The sequence below is a fragment of the Chlorocebus sabaeus genome, chromosome 24 (assembly GCF_047675955.1).
Source record: "Chlorocebus sabaeus isolate Y175 chromosome 24, mChlSab1.0.hap1, whole genome shotgun sequence".
In the NCBI taxonomy this organism is placed as follows: Eukaryota; Metazoa; Chordata; class Mammalia; order Primates; family Cercopithecidae; genus Chlorocebus; species Chlorocebus sabaeus.
The window spans coordinates 75525588-75543291 of record NC_132927.1 but is presented as its reverse complement, the minus strand read 5'-3'; the positions used below and the strand labels follow the sequence as shown (position 1 = coordinate 75543291).

The 17704-nt window shown below is 49.4% G+C and overlaps 1 protein-coding gene across 5 annotated transcripts in view; it reads left to right on the top strand.

Annotated features, from left to right (window-relative positions):
- Positions 1-15658, top strand: part of BCL11B (BCL11 transcription factor B) — a 104455-nt gene extending 88797 nt beyond the window's left edge. For all 5 annotated transcript variants that reach the window (XM_007987797.3, XM_007987793.3, XM_007987796.3 and 2 more), the window contains one exon: positions 8736-15658. In XM_007987797.3, coding sequence (XP_007985988.1) covers positions 8736-10780 — 2045 coding nt within the window. In that variant the 3' untranslated portion in view covers positions 10781-15658. The remainder of the gene's footprint in view (positions 1-8735) is intronic.
- Positions 15659-17704: the final 2046 nt, after the last annotated feature.

The following is a 17704-nucleotide window of genomic DNA, read 5'->3' as shown; positions in this document are numbered from 1 at the left end:
CAAGGGGAATGCTGGGCCTCTTTGTTTGAAGGGTGCAGGCCCAGCTTCCTAGGATTTTTCTCAAATCCTGAATTAAGTCCAGGCAGATGAAGCCGCACAGCTCACCTCTGCTGCAGGAGTCCCATGAGGGTAAGTGGATGGTCACCCAACACTATGGGGTGAGCGAGGTTTTCTTGCTGTGTGCGGCCTCTTTCTTATGGTCCATTTCCTGCCCTCGAAGGCCTGCAGCTTGGCCTCCCGGGCTGGCTTACTGGCAATCCCGGGTGCACGTGGAATGATTGGACAGGGCTGGTCACAGCAGGGTTTGCCGTCCCCATGTGAGGGGCAGCCAGTTGTGAGTCTGGACCCAGCACAGGCTCTGGGGTCAGACAGACCCATGTGTGCATCTTGGCTCTGCCACTTACCAGCCCTGTGACCTGGGGCCCCTCACTCAACTGTGATGAGACTTAGTTTCTTTTTTCTAGAGAACCTGGGTTAAAACCCACTTTCCAAAGTGGTTGTGAGCATCCACCTGAGAGCAAAAGGGCAACACTGGCACGTGCAGGCTGTAGCCATGTTGAACACACCAAGGTCAAGGACAAAAGATGACAGTCTAGTAGGGTGATCAATATTGAAGCAGATCTAAATACAATGCTGTGGAATGCTGAGGGGATTGGACTTGAGCTGGATCTGAAAAGTTATTTTAGGGGGAAAGAATAAACAGCAGGTATTCCAGGAAGCAGGAATGGCACTGGCAAGGGCATGGAGGTGTGAAAATGTGCTGCCCAAAGGGAGGCACCGAGAGGGCGAGCGGGCAGCGCATGAGTGTGTGCAAAAGGCAGGCAGTGAGTCTGGTCAGATCCCGAAGGCTGGGGTGCCTGATACATCGTCCTGGGTATCAGGGAGGCCCCACCAGCTCTGTGATTTGGGAAGATCCGTCCCTGGTTTTGGGGTGGGTGGCAGCAGAGGTAATGGCATACTGTCCTGGTTTTGTGTGTAGTCTCCTGGGATCCTGGCATGCTTTGGTGGTTGGGATGCAGCCGGCTTCGGGGTGGGGGCAGTGCTAGGTGTCGGGGAAGAGAGGTCCTTTGTTGAGACTGCTGAGCGGAGCCCTGCTCTCCACTCAGGAGGGGGCCCGGTGTGGAGGGCGGCATGCGGACTGTGGAGTTGCAGTGTCTTCACAGGTCTAGTCCTTGTCTTGGTGGGACTTCAGGAACACTGACCATGAGAAAACACAGAGAAAGTCCCAGTCTCTGTCACCTCCCATGTACCCAGTGCCTACTGCATGTGGGTCCCATTTGGGGTATTTTACCACGATGAGCCTTCATCCTACAGTGATCGACCCAGGAAAACAGGTATTGTTTTCACTGTAGGGATGAAGACCCTGAAGCCCTGTGATGTCCAGCAACTTGGCCAAAGTGTCTGGGCTTTGAATTGAGTCTGGAAGGAACATGACTCACGCTGGCAGAAGGCTAAGAAGACTCCCGGTCTGTCGGATGTCTTGGCTGCTGGCAGTCCTAAAGCACAACTTTGTGTTAGTCACCATGTTGCAGGCTGGTGTCCAAACAGTCCACAAGACCAGCGCAGTCCCTGTCCTCAGTGAGCTTGGAGTCTAGAAGATGAATTTGAAATAAATAATCTAAGGCCAATAATTTCTTCTTGAGCAACTTACCCAAGTTCTCTGGACTTTCTTTATCTCTTCTGTCAATGGTCACTGTGTATAGAGTTAGGTGGGGTCTAAATGAGGTGATGTGGGAAAGAGGTCTGGCATCACATGGGTTTTGAACCCCCAAGTTGAGTCAAGCCCTTGAGTTCCTCTCTCTCCCAGCACGCTGAACTTCTCCTAGCACCACTTATAATTTGCATTAAATAATGGAATGGGTTATTGGGGGTTCCCTGTCTCCCCCTGGAGTGTGGGCTGCACCCTTATCTACCAGTATAGTACCTAGCAGATGAAGGGTGCCCAGATCCTGTTTGTTCAGTGAATTAATGAAAGTCAGATGTAGATATAGTTCTCAGCAGGACACACAGTGCTATCAAGTTTATTCAGCCCAATCTATTTTGATCCCACATTTACTGGCTTTACATGTACTGAGATCCAGGGATGGCAAAGAGGTGCAGGCAAGCTTTATTTGGCAATGACTGCCTGGAGCCTGGGGTTAAAGAGGAGTCCAAGGCCTGGAGAGAGAGTGCGGGGATGAATTGGCAATGTCTACCACAGGCCTTGGTGTGGGGACAGTGGCTTTCTTAGCTAGAGGCTGGCTCAGCACATTACCATCAGAGGAGACCATGTCTTGTGGGTCATAGTACCGCTGCTGCTACCATCAGCACTTGCACCCCTCAGTGGGCCACTTGCTTTGAAAGGTTTTTCTCTTGTAAGTGGCATCTATTATTTTTGCCATGAGATAATCAGCATGATTTCATGGAGTTACTGCAATTCTAGCCAAAAGCAACACATCCTGGCATTTTTATTAGCACATGGGCTGAAATGAAAGGTAAAATACTGAGGCCCAGGTAGCTAGCCCCATCCCTGCCCAGAGTGTCTCTGCTGCTCTTCTGACCAGCGTTTATCAGAACAGCATAACAAGAACACAGGCTTTACTGTGGGCAGCTGTGCAGCCCCAGGCGGATACCCTATCTCTTCCCATCCTCAGTTTCTCCATCTGTAAAATGGTGATGATAACGGTGGGTACTGCAGGGGTTGTTGGAGCAGCATGTGAGGTCCTTGGTGTGCTTAGCTCAGGGCCTGGCAGGTGGTAAGGATTTCATAAAGCCTTCTTGTTACCACTGTATTATTTCCCTAGTTCTGCCTTTGTCTTGGAGAGAGCTGAGGTTTCACAGAATGCATTTGGAACAGGCAAGGATGGTTATCAGTTCTGCAGATGGCTGTGCCCAGGAATTATATAGACATGAAACATATAGACTCCTGAGGTGCCCAACTGACATCTCCTTTCTGACGTCATGAAAGAGGATAGTTTTTAAATGAATAAGGAGTTTACACAACTGAGGGATAACACTGATAATTACGATCATTTTGGAACTGTGGAGACGGCATCTTTAGCAGACGGATTCTGGAGGCAGACTTAGTGGTTGGCCGGTGAAACCAGCCATCTCCTTGGGTACTGGGTACCCTGAAGTCCAGAGCAGGGAAGGGAGCTGCCACAGGGGGCCCTGGGATCCGGCTTCCCATCCTTGGATTCGGCCTGCCTCACCAGGTCCGCAGTGGCGTGTCACACCTAGCAGGCTCGCTTGCTCGCTCTGTGAAATGTCTCCCCTTCTCCTCTCCAGGGTAAAGGCCTGTGGTGGACCTGACCGGGTTCCATCCAAGCATCATCAGTGCCTTCCACTGGGAGGACACTCAAGTGTGGTGGGAGAACCTCCTTCCTGGCCATTTTCATTGTGAAACAGGCCCTGACGATAAATCCCTCAGGTGGTGCTGTGTGCCGAGGTGGGGCTGGAGCCCTGCTCAGGGGTCCAGAAGCCTGAGAGGGGTGTGGTCTGCACCTTCCTGGCTGTGCCACTTTGCTTCTCTGAGCGTCAGTATGCTCACATGCCAGCTGGGGTGCAGTTTTTGCCTGGCCCCCCTCGAGGCCACAGTTAGCAAAGATGGTCTGAGTGAATGCATGGGAAATGCCACGCCTAGTGTAAAATGTTTTGCAACCTGTAGAGGGGCCTGTGAAGCCAGGACCCAGTTCTTACTTTAGCCCCCCAGCCTCGGGATATCACCCCGGGCCCTGCTCAAGTTGAGGGGGTGTCTCCTTGCTGCTCCTTCTCGAACAGCAGTGGGCCACTAAATCTCACCCAGGCAGGAATGCCCTTCCCTTTGGTATCACTTGGCCTTAGGAGGACCACTATCAATTACGGCCTTTTCATTGGATAATAATTTCAATTAAAGGTGTGTTTTTTATTGAACATCTCTGATACCTTTACTGGTATTATTAGAGTAGCCAGCTTAATAAGGAGGAACAATTATTTAAATGCTCATAAAAAAGCCTAATGGCAGAGGGAGAGTCACATTTCATTGCAGGAGTCCAGTTGCATGGCGGTTCCCAAGCATCATAATAAAAAACGATTATTTCCTCAATGTTTGCAAGTTTCTGCTTCCCTAGAACCTCTAACGCATGAGGCAGGCTGCATTAAATGTCCTCCAGGGTTTCATTATTGCTGGAATTATACTGAAAGTCATCCCTGAAACATCCATGGCCAGGTACAAGCATGGATAATAAAAAAGCAAAACATGCAAAACCCGTCGTAACGCCTGCATAGCCATGTGCAATTTATAGGCCGTGCCCACATACAGGAGCTCATTCGGTCTCCCCAGCTCTCTCCGGAGCCAGGTACCCGTTCTACTGATGAGGCAATCAAGCCTCAGAGAGGTTAAATGACTTGACTGAATTCCCCCTTCTGGGAACACCAAGGCAGAGGGGTATGGACGCACTGCTGCTGTCCAGGGTTCCCATGACCCAGGGTATTGCATTTGAGAAAGATGTCCAGGAGCTCTGTCTAGAGCCGGTGGAGCAAAGAAGATCCAGTGTGAGTTTCTGTCAATGGATACAAAAAACGTCTGAGAAAGGAAGGAGGACCGAAAGAAGCAAGGGAAGACGAGGCCCTGGGTCTGAGTTGCCAAGCGTGACTCAGTGAGCCAAGTGCAGCTGACGTTTCTAGGTCTGTAGGCCAGGCTTGATGTTGCTGGGTAAATCGCTTCTAAATAATCTAGGCCTTGACCTATCAGTGGGAATCTCAGCAGCCTGTCTGGGCTGAGCATAAAGTTGTCACCCCTCTCCACAGTGCAGCCTCCAGCTCACCTGTGGGCAGGTGACCCTGAGTTCCTGGAGGGGGGTGACAGCCAAGAAACATCTGGTCCCGGGAAGGGGAGTGGGCCAGCCCCTAGTCAGAAGCAGCCTGCTCACTAGGGGTCTTTTTCTGCACTTAAAAATGAGCCGTCCAAGACTGCGTGCCATGTGTTTAAAATATTTAGCAAGTTTTCAAATAGAAAAATGTTCTGAGTGACTCTTCAAAGACTTTCTGACATCGTTCTGTTCCTAAAAGTGAGCAAGCCTCATGCTCAGGGCTGCTTCTGGGCAATAGATAACCATGGAGTAATAATAAGGAAATGAACATTTTATTAAAAAAAGAAGCGGGGGGGACTGGAAAGAAAGTTGTCTAGGGTGGGCCTCTGAGGGCTGGGCGATTTTAGGATATTGGAAGGCATCAGATCCTGCACTGGAGGCCATTGCTTGCAGTGAAATCTTGCCATTGTGTAGAGGGAAGTATTGGAACCAAAGAGGTTCACGGACACTGGTCCAGTAAGAGCTTCCCTGGCAGGACAGGTGGCCCTGAAATCCAGCCTGATGAATAAACATCGCTCTTCTCACCTGATGGTGAATTATGGACAGGTAACTCCCTCCCTATGTTGCTCCAAGTTAGTTTTAGATGCTTTTTTCAAAGATGGATTCTCGCTCTGTCGCCCAGGCTGGAGTGCAGTGGTGTGATCTCAGTGGAGTGCAGTGGTGCGATCTCAGCTCACTGCCACTTCCGCCTCCCGGGTTCAAGCGATTCTCCTGCCTCAGCCTCCAAGTAGCTGGGATTATAGGCATCTGCCACCACACTCGGCTAATTTTTATATTTTTAGCAGAGACGGGATTTCCCAATGTTGGCCAGGCTGGTCTTGAACTCCTGACTTCAAGTCATCTGCCTGCCTCGGCCTCCCAAAGTGCTGGGATTACAGGTGTGAGCCACCGTGCCCAGCCAGAAGCATTTAAAGCAAACAAGAAGTGGGAACACTTGAGCTCTTTAGCACGTGTAGCTACCTGACTTCCAGTAACTACCATTTTGCATGGAAAAACCTGTGACTTGGCCATTTCGGCTGTAGAGCCACCTTCATTGCTGGCCTGCCTAGGAGCTCTGCATTTTCCTCTGATAGCCACGCTTTCCTCACCAGCCACAGAATTTTCTAGAAAATCTGTGGCCACCCTGATCAAGAAACAGGAAGTGCTTTGGAGCACTTCCCAGGGAAACAGATGATGAAAAAAGATTGGGGGAAGGGAGGTGGCCTGACTTGAAAACATGAGGAACTGGTGCGATGGAAAGCCGTGAATTGATTAATTGGAGTGGCTGAAGGGTGGTGCAGGGTACAGGAACCATCTTTAATTTGAAGATCTATAACCCTGGTGGAAGGGGCACTTCATTTGCGTTATTAACTCCTGTGTCAGAAAGGGACGTGTATCTAGCTTCTTTTTTTATTACTTATTTATTCTGCTTTGTTCCCAAAAAGGGTGTGAGGAGTCGTCTAAGTATGGCTTCTGGCCAGCTCTCCTGTGAGGCTGTCTGAGCTAAGGCCTGCTGTTCCCCAAGTACATTCACTAATAAGCGGAGGACAGAAATGCTGTCCCTAGAGAAGCTGGGCACTTCCTCTGTTTGCTGAGGGTGCACAGAAGGGGAGGGCTGGGGTGTTGGGGTGGACTTATGGGGAGAGTCGCGGCCACCCAGGGCCTTGGGAAGGCGTCCCTGCCCTGTCCGAGGTGGGGAGGCTTCCCCTCAGGGGCTCCTTCGTGGGAGAACTGAGTTACCTGGAGGACTGAGACAGGAAAATGACCCAGACACCCTGGAGAAAGAAGACAGCCTCAGAGGTGCTCCTTGAGCTGTTTTTAAAAGAGGGATGAGGCCGAACTTCAGAATTCCTTTTTCATTTCTGTCCTCCCTACCAACGTCTTCTCCTCACCAAACACACAGAATAGGAGAGGAGAGGGAAAGAATCCCTATGTAATGCCAAACTCGTAAAAGCGTGGCTCGGTTTCTAGTGTTGGTGTCCTGGGCCAACTGGTTCTGAGGTCGTGGGGGGAATCTCCACCCTGCCCCTCAGACAGCACGAAGCCTTCTGTCACGCTGCAGGCATGGGATGTCTTGGGGAGGTCCCGGCCCCTCAGAAACTGGCAAGCCCAGGTTCAGACAGAGACACAGGCCACACTCAAGACTGAAGCCCTTGGATGGAATTCAGGGTATTTGGTCCCCGAGTCACTTGATTTTTAAAAGATGGTTTCCAAATGAAGGTTTATGTGCCTATAAACACTGCTAAGAGTGCAGCCTTCCAGAAACATAATTAGTGGGTGGAAAACAAAAATGCTGTCTGCCTAGGATTTCAGAAGGCCTGTAATCGATTGGTGGAGAGGGTGAGACGGGACTGTTTTCTCCACTTCCCACGGCACCTTACTGATATTGGGTATGGTCATTCATTTGCACGTTTGACTTCACCAGAGCTTGTGGCTCCTGGACTTTAGCATCTGCGTTAAAATCTTCCAGGTAGAAGAAAGTTTGAGAAAACAAAAGGGGTCTTTCAAGATCTCTCATGCCATGTCTTCTGCTGGATCTGAGCTGTGATTCTTGTTCCTCTTGCTTCCCCAGCTAGTGAGTGCGATGATGGAAGACGGGTCCTGTCTGCAGCATCTCTTTTATGCAGAGTATTAGGAGAGGTACATGCTGGAAAAGCAGGGAGCTTCACCCACAGGTGCAGGAGGGCATCCACAGGATGGGTTCCGGAGTAAATGTTCAGCCTCCATTTTGTGACAGTCTCAGTGATGGACAAAGACCATGACGTTTTGGCTCTGTACCACAAGTGTCCGCTACAATTTGCTGCCCATGTGTGTCACCAGAGCCAGTTGCTAACACGTCAGCATTTGCCACTGTTCATCCTGACTGCCCTGTCAGATGTGAGGATGTTCATTCCTTGCTTAGTATTCTGGCAGAGGACTTTGAAAGACTCATTTAGGCCAGTGTGCCCCCACCTTCCCTGGGGGTCTGGAGGTGGAATTCCAAGCGGTGTTTGGGCGTGTCTGTGAGGACACAGGGTGGGGACAGCTGTCACAGTAGTAGCGGGTCTTCACGGCATGTTAAATTTCTTCTGTTCCTACGATTCCATGTTCCGGTGTACAGTGCTTTCTGCACAGACGGTGGTGTAGGAAACACGAGAATTTCCTATAGCTAAAAATCCCAAATGTTGCAGAGGTATTGCAGTTATTTCACTTAAAAAAAAAAAAGTTTGCAGGATGGTACAGTTCGATTTGTGCTTCTGTACAACTCCCTGGAATCAAATATCAGAATTGGTTGTTCTCAAAGGGGGTGGTGATCTTGCCCCCCTTCCTGGGAAGATTTGGCAAGGCTGGAGACATTTTTTGTCCCCGCAACTGGGGGAGGTGGATGCTCCTGTCATCTATCTAGTGGGTGCAGGCAGAGGATGCTGCTAAACATCCTGCAATGTGCAGGACAGCCCCCACCACCCAAAGAATTAGGATGTAAATGTTACTAGTGCCTTGACTGAGAAACCCTTGCCTAGATGGTTTCGGGTGTGGAGCATCCTGGAGGGCTGGGATTTGCCAGGGCTGTTACACAGTCCAACCTTGACAGAATTCCTACTACTGGATCGTATTCTCACAAACACGATCTCCCGTGGTCTCGGAGGTAATGGGGCTCATAATCCCTTTCCTTTGAGGGAGCAAGGCGGGCCTTTACACAATTGAAGTAAGTCGCTGGTGCCTAGGTGGCCAGGGCCGCTTGCCCACAGACCCTGGCTCTTCGGCCCCCCAGCCAGGTGGAGACAAGGCCGGGCCTGCTTGAAAGCCGCCCTGCAGTCCCTGTCAGGCAGGGCACTGGGATCCCGGATCCGCCTGGGCTGCATCCCCCAGGCCAGTGGCCCTGCGGTGCCCGCGCCCCGCTGCTGCTTCTCACGCTGTCTCTGCCTTTCTGTCCGTGTGTTTCCCCAGGTAAAGATGAGCCTTCCAGCTACATTTGCACAACATGCAAGCAGCCCTTCAACAGCGCGTGGTTCCTGCTGCAGCACGCGCAGAACACGCATGGCTTCCGCATCTACCTGGAGCCCGGGCCGGCCAGCAGCTCGCTCACGCCACGGCTCACCATCCCGCCGCCGCTCGGGCCGGAGGCCGTGGCGCAGTCCCCGCTCATGAATTTCCTGGGCGACAGCAACCCCTTCAACCTGCTGCGGATGACGGGCCCCATCCTGCGGGACCACCCGGGCTTCGGCGAGGGCCGCCTGCCGGGCACGCCGCCTCTCTTCAGCCCCCCGCCACGCCACCACCTGGACCCGCACCGCCTCAGTGCCGAGGAGATGGGGCTCGTTGCCCAGCACCCCAGTGCCTTCGACCGAGTCATGCGCCTGAACCCCATGGCCATTGACTCGCCCGCCATGGACTTCTCGCGGCGGCTCCGCGAGCTGGCGGGCAACAGCTCCACGCCGCCGCCCGTGTCCCCGGGCCGCGGAAACCCTATGCACCGGCTCCTGAACCCCTTCCAGCCCAGCCCCAAGTCCCCGTTCCTGAGCACGCCGCCGCTGCCGCCCATGCCCCCTGGCGGCACGCCGCCCCCGCAGCCGCCGGCCAAGAGCAAGTCGTGCGAGTTCTGCGGCAAGACCTTCAAGTTCCAGAGCAATCTCATCGTGCACAGGCGCAGTCACACGGGTGAGAAGCCCTACAAGTGCCAGCTGTGCGACCACGCATGCTCGCAGGCCAGCAAGCTCAAGCGCCACATGAAGACGCACATGCACAAGGCCGGCTCGCTGGCTGGCCGCTCCGACGACGGGCTCTCGGCCGCCAGCTCCCCCGAGCCCGGCACAAGCGAGCTGGCGGGCGAGGGCCTCAAGGCGGCCGATGGCGACTTCCGCCACCATGAGAGCGACCCATCGCTGGGCCACGAGCCAGAGGAGGAGGACGAGGAGGAGGAGGAGGAGGAGGAAGAGTTGCTGCTGGAGAACGAGAGCCGGCCCGAGTCGAGCTTCAGCATGGACTCGGAGCTGAGCCGCAACCGCGAGAACGGCGGTGGCGGGGTGCCCGGGGTCCCGGGCGCGGGGGGCGGCGCGGCCAAGGCACTGGCTGACGAGAAGGCGCTGGTGCTGGGCAAGGTCATGGAGAACGTGGGCCTGGGCGCACTGCCGCAGTATGGCGAGCTCTTGGCCGACAAGCAGAAGCGCGGCGCCTTCCTCAAGCGCGCGGCTGGCGGCGGGGACGCGGGCGACGACGACGACGCGGGCGGCTGTGGGGACGCGGGCGCGGGCGGCGCGGTCAACGGGCGCGGGGGCGGCTTCGCGCCGGGCACCGAGCCTTTCCCTGGGCTTTTCCCGCGCAAGCCCGCGCCGCTGCCCAGCCCGGGACTCAACAGCGCCGCCAAGCGCATCAAGGTGGAGAAGGACCTGGAGCTGCCGCCCGCCGCGCTCATCCCGTCCGAGAACGTGTACTCGCAGTGGCTGGTGGGCTACGCGGCGTCGCGGCACTTCATGAAGGACCCCTTCCTGGGCTTCACGGACGCACGACAGTCGCCCTTCGCCACGTCGTCTGAGCACTCGTCCGAGAACGGCAGCCTGCGCTTCTCCACGCCGCCCGGGGACCTGCTGGACGGCGGCCTCTCGGGCCGCAGTGGCACGGCCAGCGGAGGCAGCACCCCGCACCTGGGCGGCCCCGGCCCCGGGCGGCCCAGCTCCAAGGAGGGCCGCCGCAGCGACACGTGCGAGTACTGCGGCAAGGTGTTCAAGAACTGCAGCAACCTGACGGTGCACAGGCGGAGCCACACCGGCGAGCGGCCTTACAAGTGCGAGCTGTGCAACTACGCATGCGCGCAGAGCAGCAAGCTCACGCGCCACATGAAGACGCACGGGCAGATCGGCAAGGAGGTGTACCGCTGCGACATCTGCCAGATGCCCTTCAGCGTCTACAGCACCCTGGAGAAACACATGAAAAAGTGGCACGGGGAGCACTTGCTGACTAACGACGTCAAAATCGAGCAGGCCGAGAGGAGCTAAGCGCGCGGGCCCTGGCGCCCCGCACCTGTACAGTGGAACCGTTGCCAACCGAGAGAATGCTGACCTGACTTGCCTCCGTGTCACCGCCACCCCGCACCCCGCGTGTCCCCGGGGCCCAGGGGAGGCGGCACTCCAACCTAACCTGTGTCTGCGAAGTCCTATGGAAACCCGAGGGTTGATTAAGGCAGTACAAATTGTGGAGCCTTTTAACTGTGCAATAATTTCTGTATTTATTGGGTTTTGTAATTTTTTTTGGCATGTGCAGGTACTTTTTATTATTATTTTTTCTGTTTGAATTCCTTTAAGAGATTTTGTTGGGTATCCATCCCTTCTTTATTTTTTTTTAAAACCCGGTAGTAGCCTGAGCAATGACTCGCAAGCAATGTTAGAGGGGAAGCATATCTTTTAAATTATAATTTGGGGGGAGGGGTGGTGCTGCTTTTTTGAAATTTAAGCTAAGCATGTGTAATTTCTTGTGAAGAAGCCAACACTCAAATGACTTTTAAAGTTGTTTACTTTTTCATTCCTTCCTCTTTTTTTGTCCTGAAATAAAAAGTGGCATGCAGTTTTTTTAAGAATTTTTTTTATTTTTATTTCTGTTTTTGGGGTGGGGGATGTGGATGTACAGCGGATAACAATCTTTAAAGTCGTAGCACTTTCTTTCAGAATTGGAATGGAGATGTAGCACTCATGTCGTCCCAAGTAAAGGGGCCGTTTCTGTGTTGATTTCAGCTTTCATACTACATAAGGGAAGCCTTGAGTGGTGGTGCTAGAAGAGGCACCCCACAAACTCAGCACCGCCAGAGAGGATTTTGGAGGGCTCCTCTGGGAAATGGCCCGACAGCATTCTGAGGTTGTGCATGACCAGCAGATACTATCTTTTTCTTGGAATATTGGCGTGCCCTGGGGTGCCATGGCTGCTATTCGCTGTAGATTAGGCTACATAAAATGGGCTGAGGGGTACCTTTTTGGGGAGATGGGTTGGCCTGCAGTGACACAAAAAGGAAGAAACTAGCGGTGTTCTTTTAGGCGTTTTCTGGCTTGACGGCTTCTCTCTTTATTTATCACCCCCACCACATAAATCTCAAATCCTATGTTGCTACAAGGGGTCATTGATCATTTCCCAAGCAGACGAATGCCCTAATGAATTGGAGTTAGTGTTCTCTCATTTAATGCACACTGATGATATTGTAGGGATGGGTGGGGTGGGATCTTGCAAATTTCTGTTCTCTGTTGCTGAAAAAGCACGGGAGGAGTTCCATCAGAAGGTGCCCAGCGCTACTTCCCAGGTTTTGTTTTTTTGTTTTTTTTCTATCTCATTAGGTTGGAAGGTACTAAACATTGAACTGTTAAGATTAGACATTTGAATTCTGTTGACCCGCACTTTAAAGCTTTTGTTTGCATTTAAATTAAATGGCTTCTAAACAAGAAATTGCAGCATATTCTTCTCTTTGGCCCAGAGGTGGGTTAAACTGTAAGGGACAGCTGAGATTGAGTGTCAGTGTTGCTAAGCGTGGCATTCACAATACTGGCACTATAAAGAACAAAATAAAATAATAATTTATAGGACAGTTTTTCTACTGCCATTCAATTTGATGTGAGTGCCTTGAAAACTGATCTTCCTATTTGAGTCTCTTGAGACAAATGCAAAACTTTTTTTTTTGAAATGAAAAGACTTTTTAAAAAAGTAAAACAAGAAAAGTACATTCTTTAGAAACTAACAAAGCCACATTTACTTTAAGTAAAAAAAAAAAAAAAAATTCTGGTTGAAGATAGAGGATATGAAATGCCATAAGACCCAATCAAATGAAGAAATAAACCCAGCACAACCTTGGACATCCATTAGCTGAATTATCCTCAGCCCCTTTTGTTTTTGGGACAACGCTGCTTAGATATGGAGTGGAGGTGATCTACTGCTGAATTAAAACTCAAGTGACACAAGTTACAAGTTGATATCGTTGAATGAAAAGCAAAACAAAAACAATTCAGGAACAACGGCTAATTTTTTCTAAAGTTAAATTTAGTGCACTCTGTCTTAAAAATACGTTTACAGTATTGGGTACATACAAGGGTAAAAAAAATTGTGTGTGTGTTGGAGCGATCATTTTTTTTTCAAAGTTTGCTTAATAGGTTATACAAAAATGCCACAGTGGCCGCGTGTATATTGTTTTCTTTTGGTGACGGGGTTTTAGTATATATTATATATATTAAAATTTCTTGATTACTGTAAAAGTGGACCAGTATTTGTAATAATCGAGAATGCCTGGGCATTTTACAAAACAAGAAAAAAAAAAAATACCCTTTTCTTTTCCTTGAAAATGTTGCAGTAAAATTTAAATGGTGGGTCTATAAATTTGTTCTTGTCACAGTAACTGTAAAGTCGGAGTTTTAGTAAATTTTTTTCTGCCTTGGGTGTTGAATTTTTATTTCAAAAAAAATGTATAGAAACTTGTATTTGGGGATTCAAAGGGGATTGCTACACCATGTAGAAAAAGTATGTAGAAAAAAAGTGCTTAATATTGTTATTGCTTTGCAGAAAAAAAAATCACATTTCTGACCTGTACTTATTTTTCTCTTCCCGCCTCCCTCTGGAATGGATATATTGGTTGGTTCATATGATGTAGGCACTTGCTGTATTTTTACTGGAGCTCGTAATTTTTTAACTGTAAGCTTGTCCTTTTAAAGGGATTTAATGTACCTTTTTGTTAGTGAATTTGGAAATAAAAAGAAAAAAAAAACAAAAACAAACAGGCTGCCATAATATATTTTTTTAATTTGGCAGGATAAAATATTGCAAAAAAAAAAAAAATTTGTATGTTAAGTCCTATTGTACAGGAGAAAAAGGGTTGTTTGACAACCTTTGAGAAAAAGAAACAAAAGGAAGTAGTTAAATGCTTTGGTTCACAAATCATTTAGTTGTATATATTTTTTGTCGGAATTGGCCTACACAGAGAACCGTTCGTGTTGGGCTTCTCTCTGAACGCCCGAACCTTGCATCAAGGCTCCTTGGTGTGGCCACAGCAGACCGGATGGGAAATTCTTTATTTGTGTTGAGTGGAAAAGAAAAATCAGTTTTTGTAAAGATGTCAGTAACATTCCACATTGTCTTCCCTTTCTCTAAGAGGCCATCTGTAAGATGTCAGATGTAGAGGAGAGAGAGCGAGAGAACATCTTCCTCCTCTACCATCACTTCTGTGGCGGTCACCACCACCACCTCTCCCGCCCTTACCAGCAGAAAGCAATGCAAACCGAGCTGCTTTAGTCCTTGAGAAATTGTGAAACAAACACAAATATCATAAAAGGAGCTGGTGATTCAGCTGGGTCCGAGTGAAGTGACCTGCTGTTGAGACCGGTACAAATTGGATTTCAGGAAGGAGACTCCATCACAGCCAGGACCTTTCGTGCCGTGGAGAGTGTTGGCCTCTTGTCTTTCTTCCCTGCTTTGCTGCTTTGCTCTCTGAAACCTACATTCCGTCAGTTTCCGAATGCCAGGGCCTGGGATGAATTTGGTGCCTTTCCATATCTCGTTCTCTCTCCTTCCCCTGCATTTCCTCTCCATCCTTCATCCTCCATTGGTCCTTTATTTTTTTTTTCACATTTTATTTAATTTCTTTCTTCGTATCTGTTCCTCCCCTAATCCTCTATTTTATTTTATTTTATTTTTTGTAAAGCCAAGTAGCTTTAAGATAAAGTGGTGGTCTTTTGGATGAGGGAATAATGCATTTTTAAATAAAATACCAATATCAGGAAGCCATTTTTTTATTTCAGGAAATGTAAGAAACCATTATTTCAGGTTATGAAAGTGTAACCAAGCATCCTTTTGGGCAATTCCTTACCAAATGCAGAAGCTTTTCTGTTCGATGCACTCTTTCCTCCTTGCCACTTACCTTTGCAAAGTTAAAAAAAGGGGGAGGGAATGGGAGAGAAAGCTGAGATTTCAGTTTCCTACTGCAGTTTCCTACCTGCAGATCCAGGGGCTGCTGTTGCCTTTGGATGCCCCGCTGAGGTCCTGGAGTGCCTCCAGGGTGGGCCTCCTGTAGTCATAACAGCTAGCCAGTGCTCACCAGCTTACCAGATTGCCAAGACTAAGCCATCCCAAAGCACAAGCATTGTGTGTCTCTGTGACTGCAGAGAAGAGAGAACTTTGCTTCCGTTTTGTGTTTAAAAAACCAACATGGAAGCAGGTGATCCGGAGAGACGCCTCTAGCATGGGTGACCCAGCCGACCTCAGGCCGGTTTCCACACTGCCACAACTTTGTTCAAAGTTGCCCCCAATTGGAACCCGCCACTTGCCATTAGAGAGTCTTTCATGAGGAGAGGAGGAGACTGAATTACTCTAAGCAAAATGTGAAAAGTAAGGAAATCAGCCTTTCATCCCAGCCCTAAGTAACCGTCAGCCGAAGGTCTCGTGGAACACAGGCAAACCCGTGATTTTGGTGCTCCTTGTAACTCAGCCCTGCAAAGCAAAGTCCCATTGATTTAAGTTGTTTGCATTTGTACTGGCAAGGCAAAATATTTTTATTACCTTTTCTATTATTGTATGAGCTTTTGTTGTTTACTTGGAGGTTTTGTCTTTTACTACAAGTTTGGAACTATTTATTATTGCTTGGTATTTGTGCTCTGTTTAAGAAACAGGCACTTTTTTTTTTTTATTATGGATAAAATGTTGAGATGACAGGAGGTCATTTCAATATGGCTTAGTAAAATATTTATTGTTCCTTTATTCTCTGTACAAGATTTTGGGCCTCTTTTTTTCCTTAATGTCACAATGTTGAGTTCAGCATGTGTCTGCCATTTCATTTGTACGCTTGTTCAAAACCAAGTTTGTTCTGGTTTCAAGTTATAAAAATAAATTGGACATTTAACTTGATCTCCAAACCTTGTCCTTTTCTGTGTCTTTTAAAGGTGGGGGATGGACAGCTTATTTCCAAGGGCGAACTGAAGGTCTTTCTCCATTTTCTTCCTGACCCAAATCTTTAAGCCCATTGAGAGGATGACAAGAAATCATGGCACGAGAGCCCTATAGTTCTCTTAGCCCCTGTGCAGCAGTGTGATCTAGAACAGTGGTTCTCCGCCCAGTTGCACATGGGAATCTTCTGGGAGCTTTTAAAAATCTCAGGGCCCAGGAGACATCCCAGACCAATTCTGTTAGAATCTCTGGAGGCAGGTCCCCGTATCAGCATTTTTGAAAATGATCCAGGTGATTCTCCTATCCGACTGAACTTGTGAACAAGTAATTGAAAAGAAAATACACTTGGTTAGGAATGATTAGACTCAAGTTGAGCCTAATTCAGCTCCCATTTTCTCAATACCCAGGGAGAGCTCTTGTGAGCCACGGGGGAATCAAAATCCAGGGAGAAGGAGACCCTACCCCAAGGGTCTAAGTGACTCTGTGCCCTTGGGCAGGTCCCCTTGGTTTTCCCATTTGTAAAATGAGGTTGATGAATTATGTTAAAACTCATTCATGAGGAATGAGGAAACTTTCATTGGGGATGATCAAAGTTAGCCCTTGCAGAATGAAGTAGCTTTAACTCCACATTTCCCAGTGCTGGGCCTGGAGCAGCCAACAAGATGGGGTGGAAGGAGGCACGGCTGTTGGGTTCCAGTCACACCAAGGCATGAAGGAACCTTTGGTTCTCTCCATGTGAGCAAGAGAGAGGCAGGTCCACCCTTGAGCATGAGGGAACAAAGGGCCCACTGGGTTTTTGACCATTCTTTTTCTATGTTTTCTGTTCTTAAAGGGACAAAGAACAATCTGCTCACACCACTTCTGCAAACTATCACTGGGCACTGATGTGAACCAGGTACCAAGAATTCAGGCAGCCCAAGAATCTTCATAAAGAGACTTTACAAGAATGAAAATAACAAGCCATGCTTGCTAAGGTGATTTGTGGGCTCTCTGCTCACAGAGATGAGAAGAAAAAGAAGGGTAGCATGTTCCTCTATGTCTTGTCTTCACCCCACACAAGCCATTGTTCTCCCAAGGCCACTGGACAAGAAGTGGGGTTTGAACTCCAGCACCAGAAATGGAGCTGATGGTTATTTGAGACACTTGCCTTGCTTTCTAGGGCCTTAAGGAATAAGAATTCCCGGAGAAAAAATTTCCTTTTCCATAGGTCCTGGGCTCCAAGTCTTTTCCCCAGTAGGCTTTGAAACACAGATATTTGAGCCTTTTTTGTTTGGAGACAGGGTCTTGCTCTGTTGCCCAGGCTGGAGTACAATGGTGCAATTACAGCTTACTGCAGCCTCAACCACCTGGGCTCAAGTAATCCTCCTGCTTCAACTTCCCAAAGTAGCTGCGATTACAGGTGTGTGCCAGTATGCCCGCTAATTTTTTTCTATTTTTTTGTTTTTTGTAGAGATGAGGTCTCCCTATGTTGCCCAGGCTAATCTCAAACTCAGCCTCCTGGCCTCAAGCAATCCTCCCACTGTGCCTGACCAAACCTTAATGTGTCTGTCTTTCCCACCCAGAAAGCTAGGCAAATAGCAGAACTGAAATGCTCAGTTACTTTCTGGCTGGAATACAGCAGGATATGCTCATCTCGGGGAGATGCTCTCCATTTTAGAGGTGGGGAACAAACCCCTAGGTTGAGTACCAGGAATTGATTGGGAGGAGGGAGTTAACACTCATGAATACCTGTCTTCACACTTCTGGTCAAACTTGGGGATTACCCATGGGGCAAAGGAAAAGCTCACTTCGGTTCTCACCATTGTCCTGTCGGTAACCAGCTCTGTGATCTTAGGTCAGTCCCTTCCGTCGGCAACCAGCTCTGAGACCTTAGGTCAGTGCCTTCCCTTTTCTGGGCCTTGGTTTCCCCATCTGTAAAATGGAGAGTTAAGGTAGTTGGGAAGGAACTATTCTACCTTTGAACAGCTGGACCCTGATCAGAGTGCCACATGTGTACAGAGTCACAAGATATGATG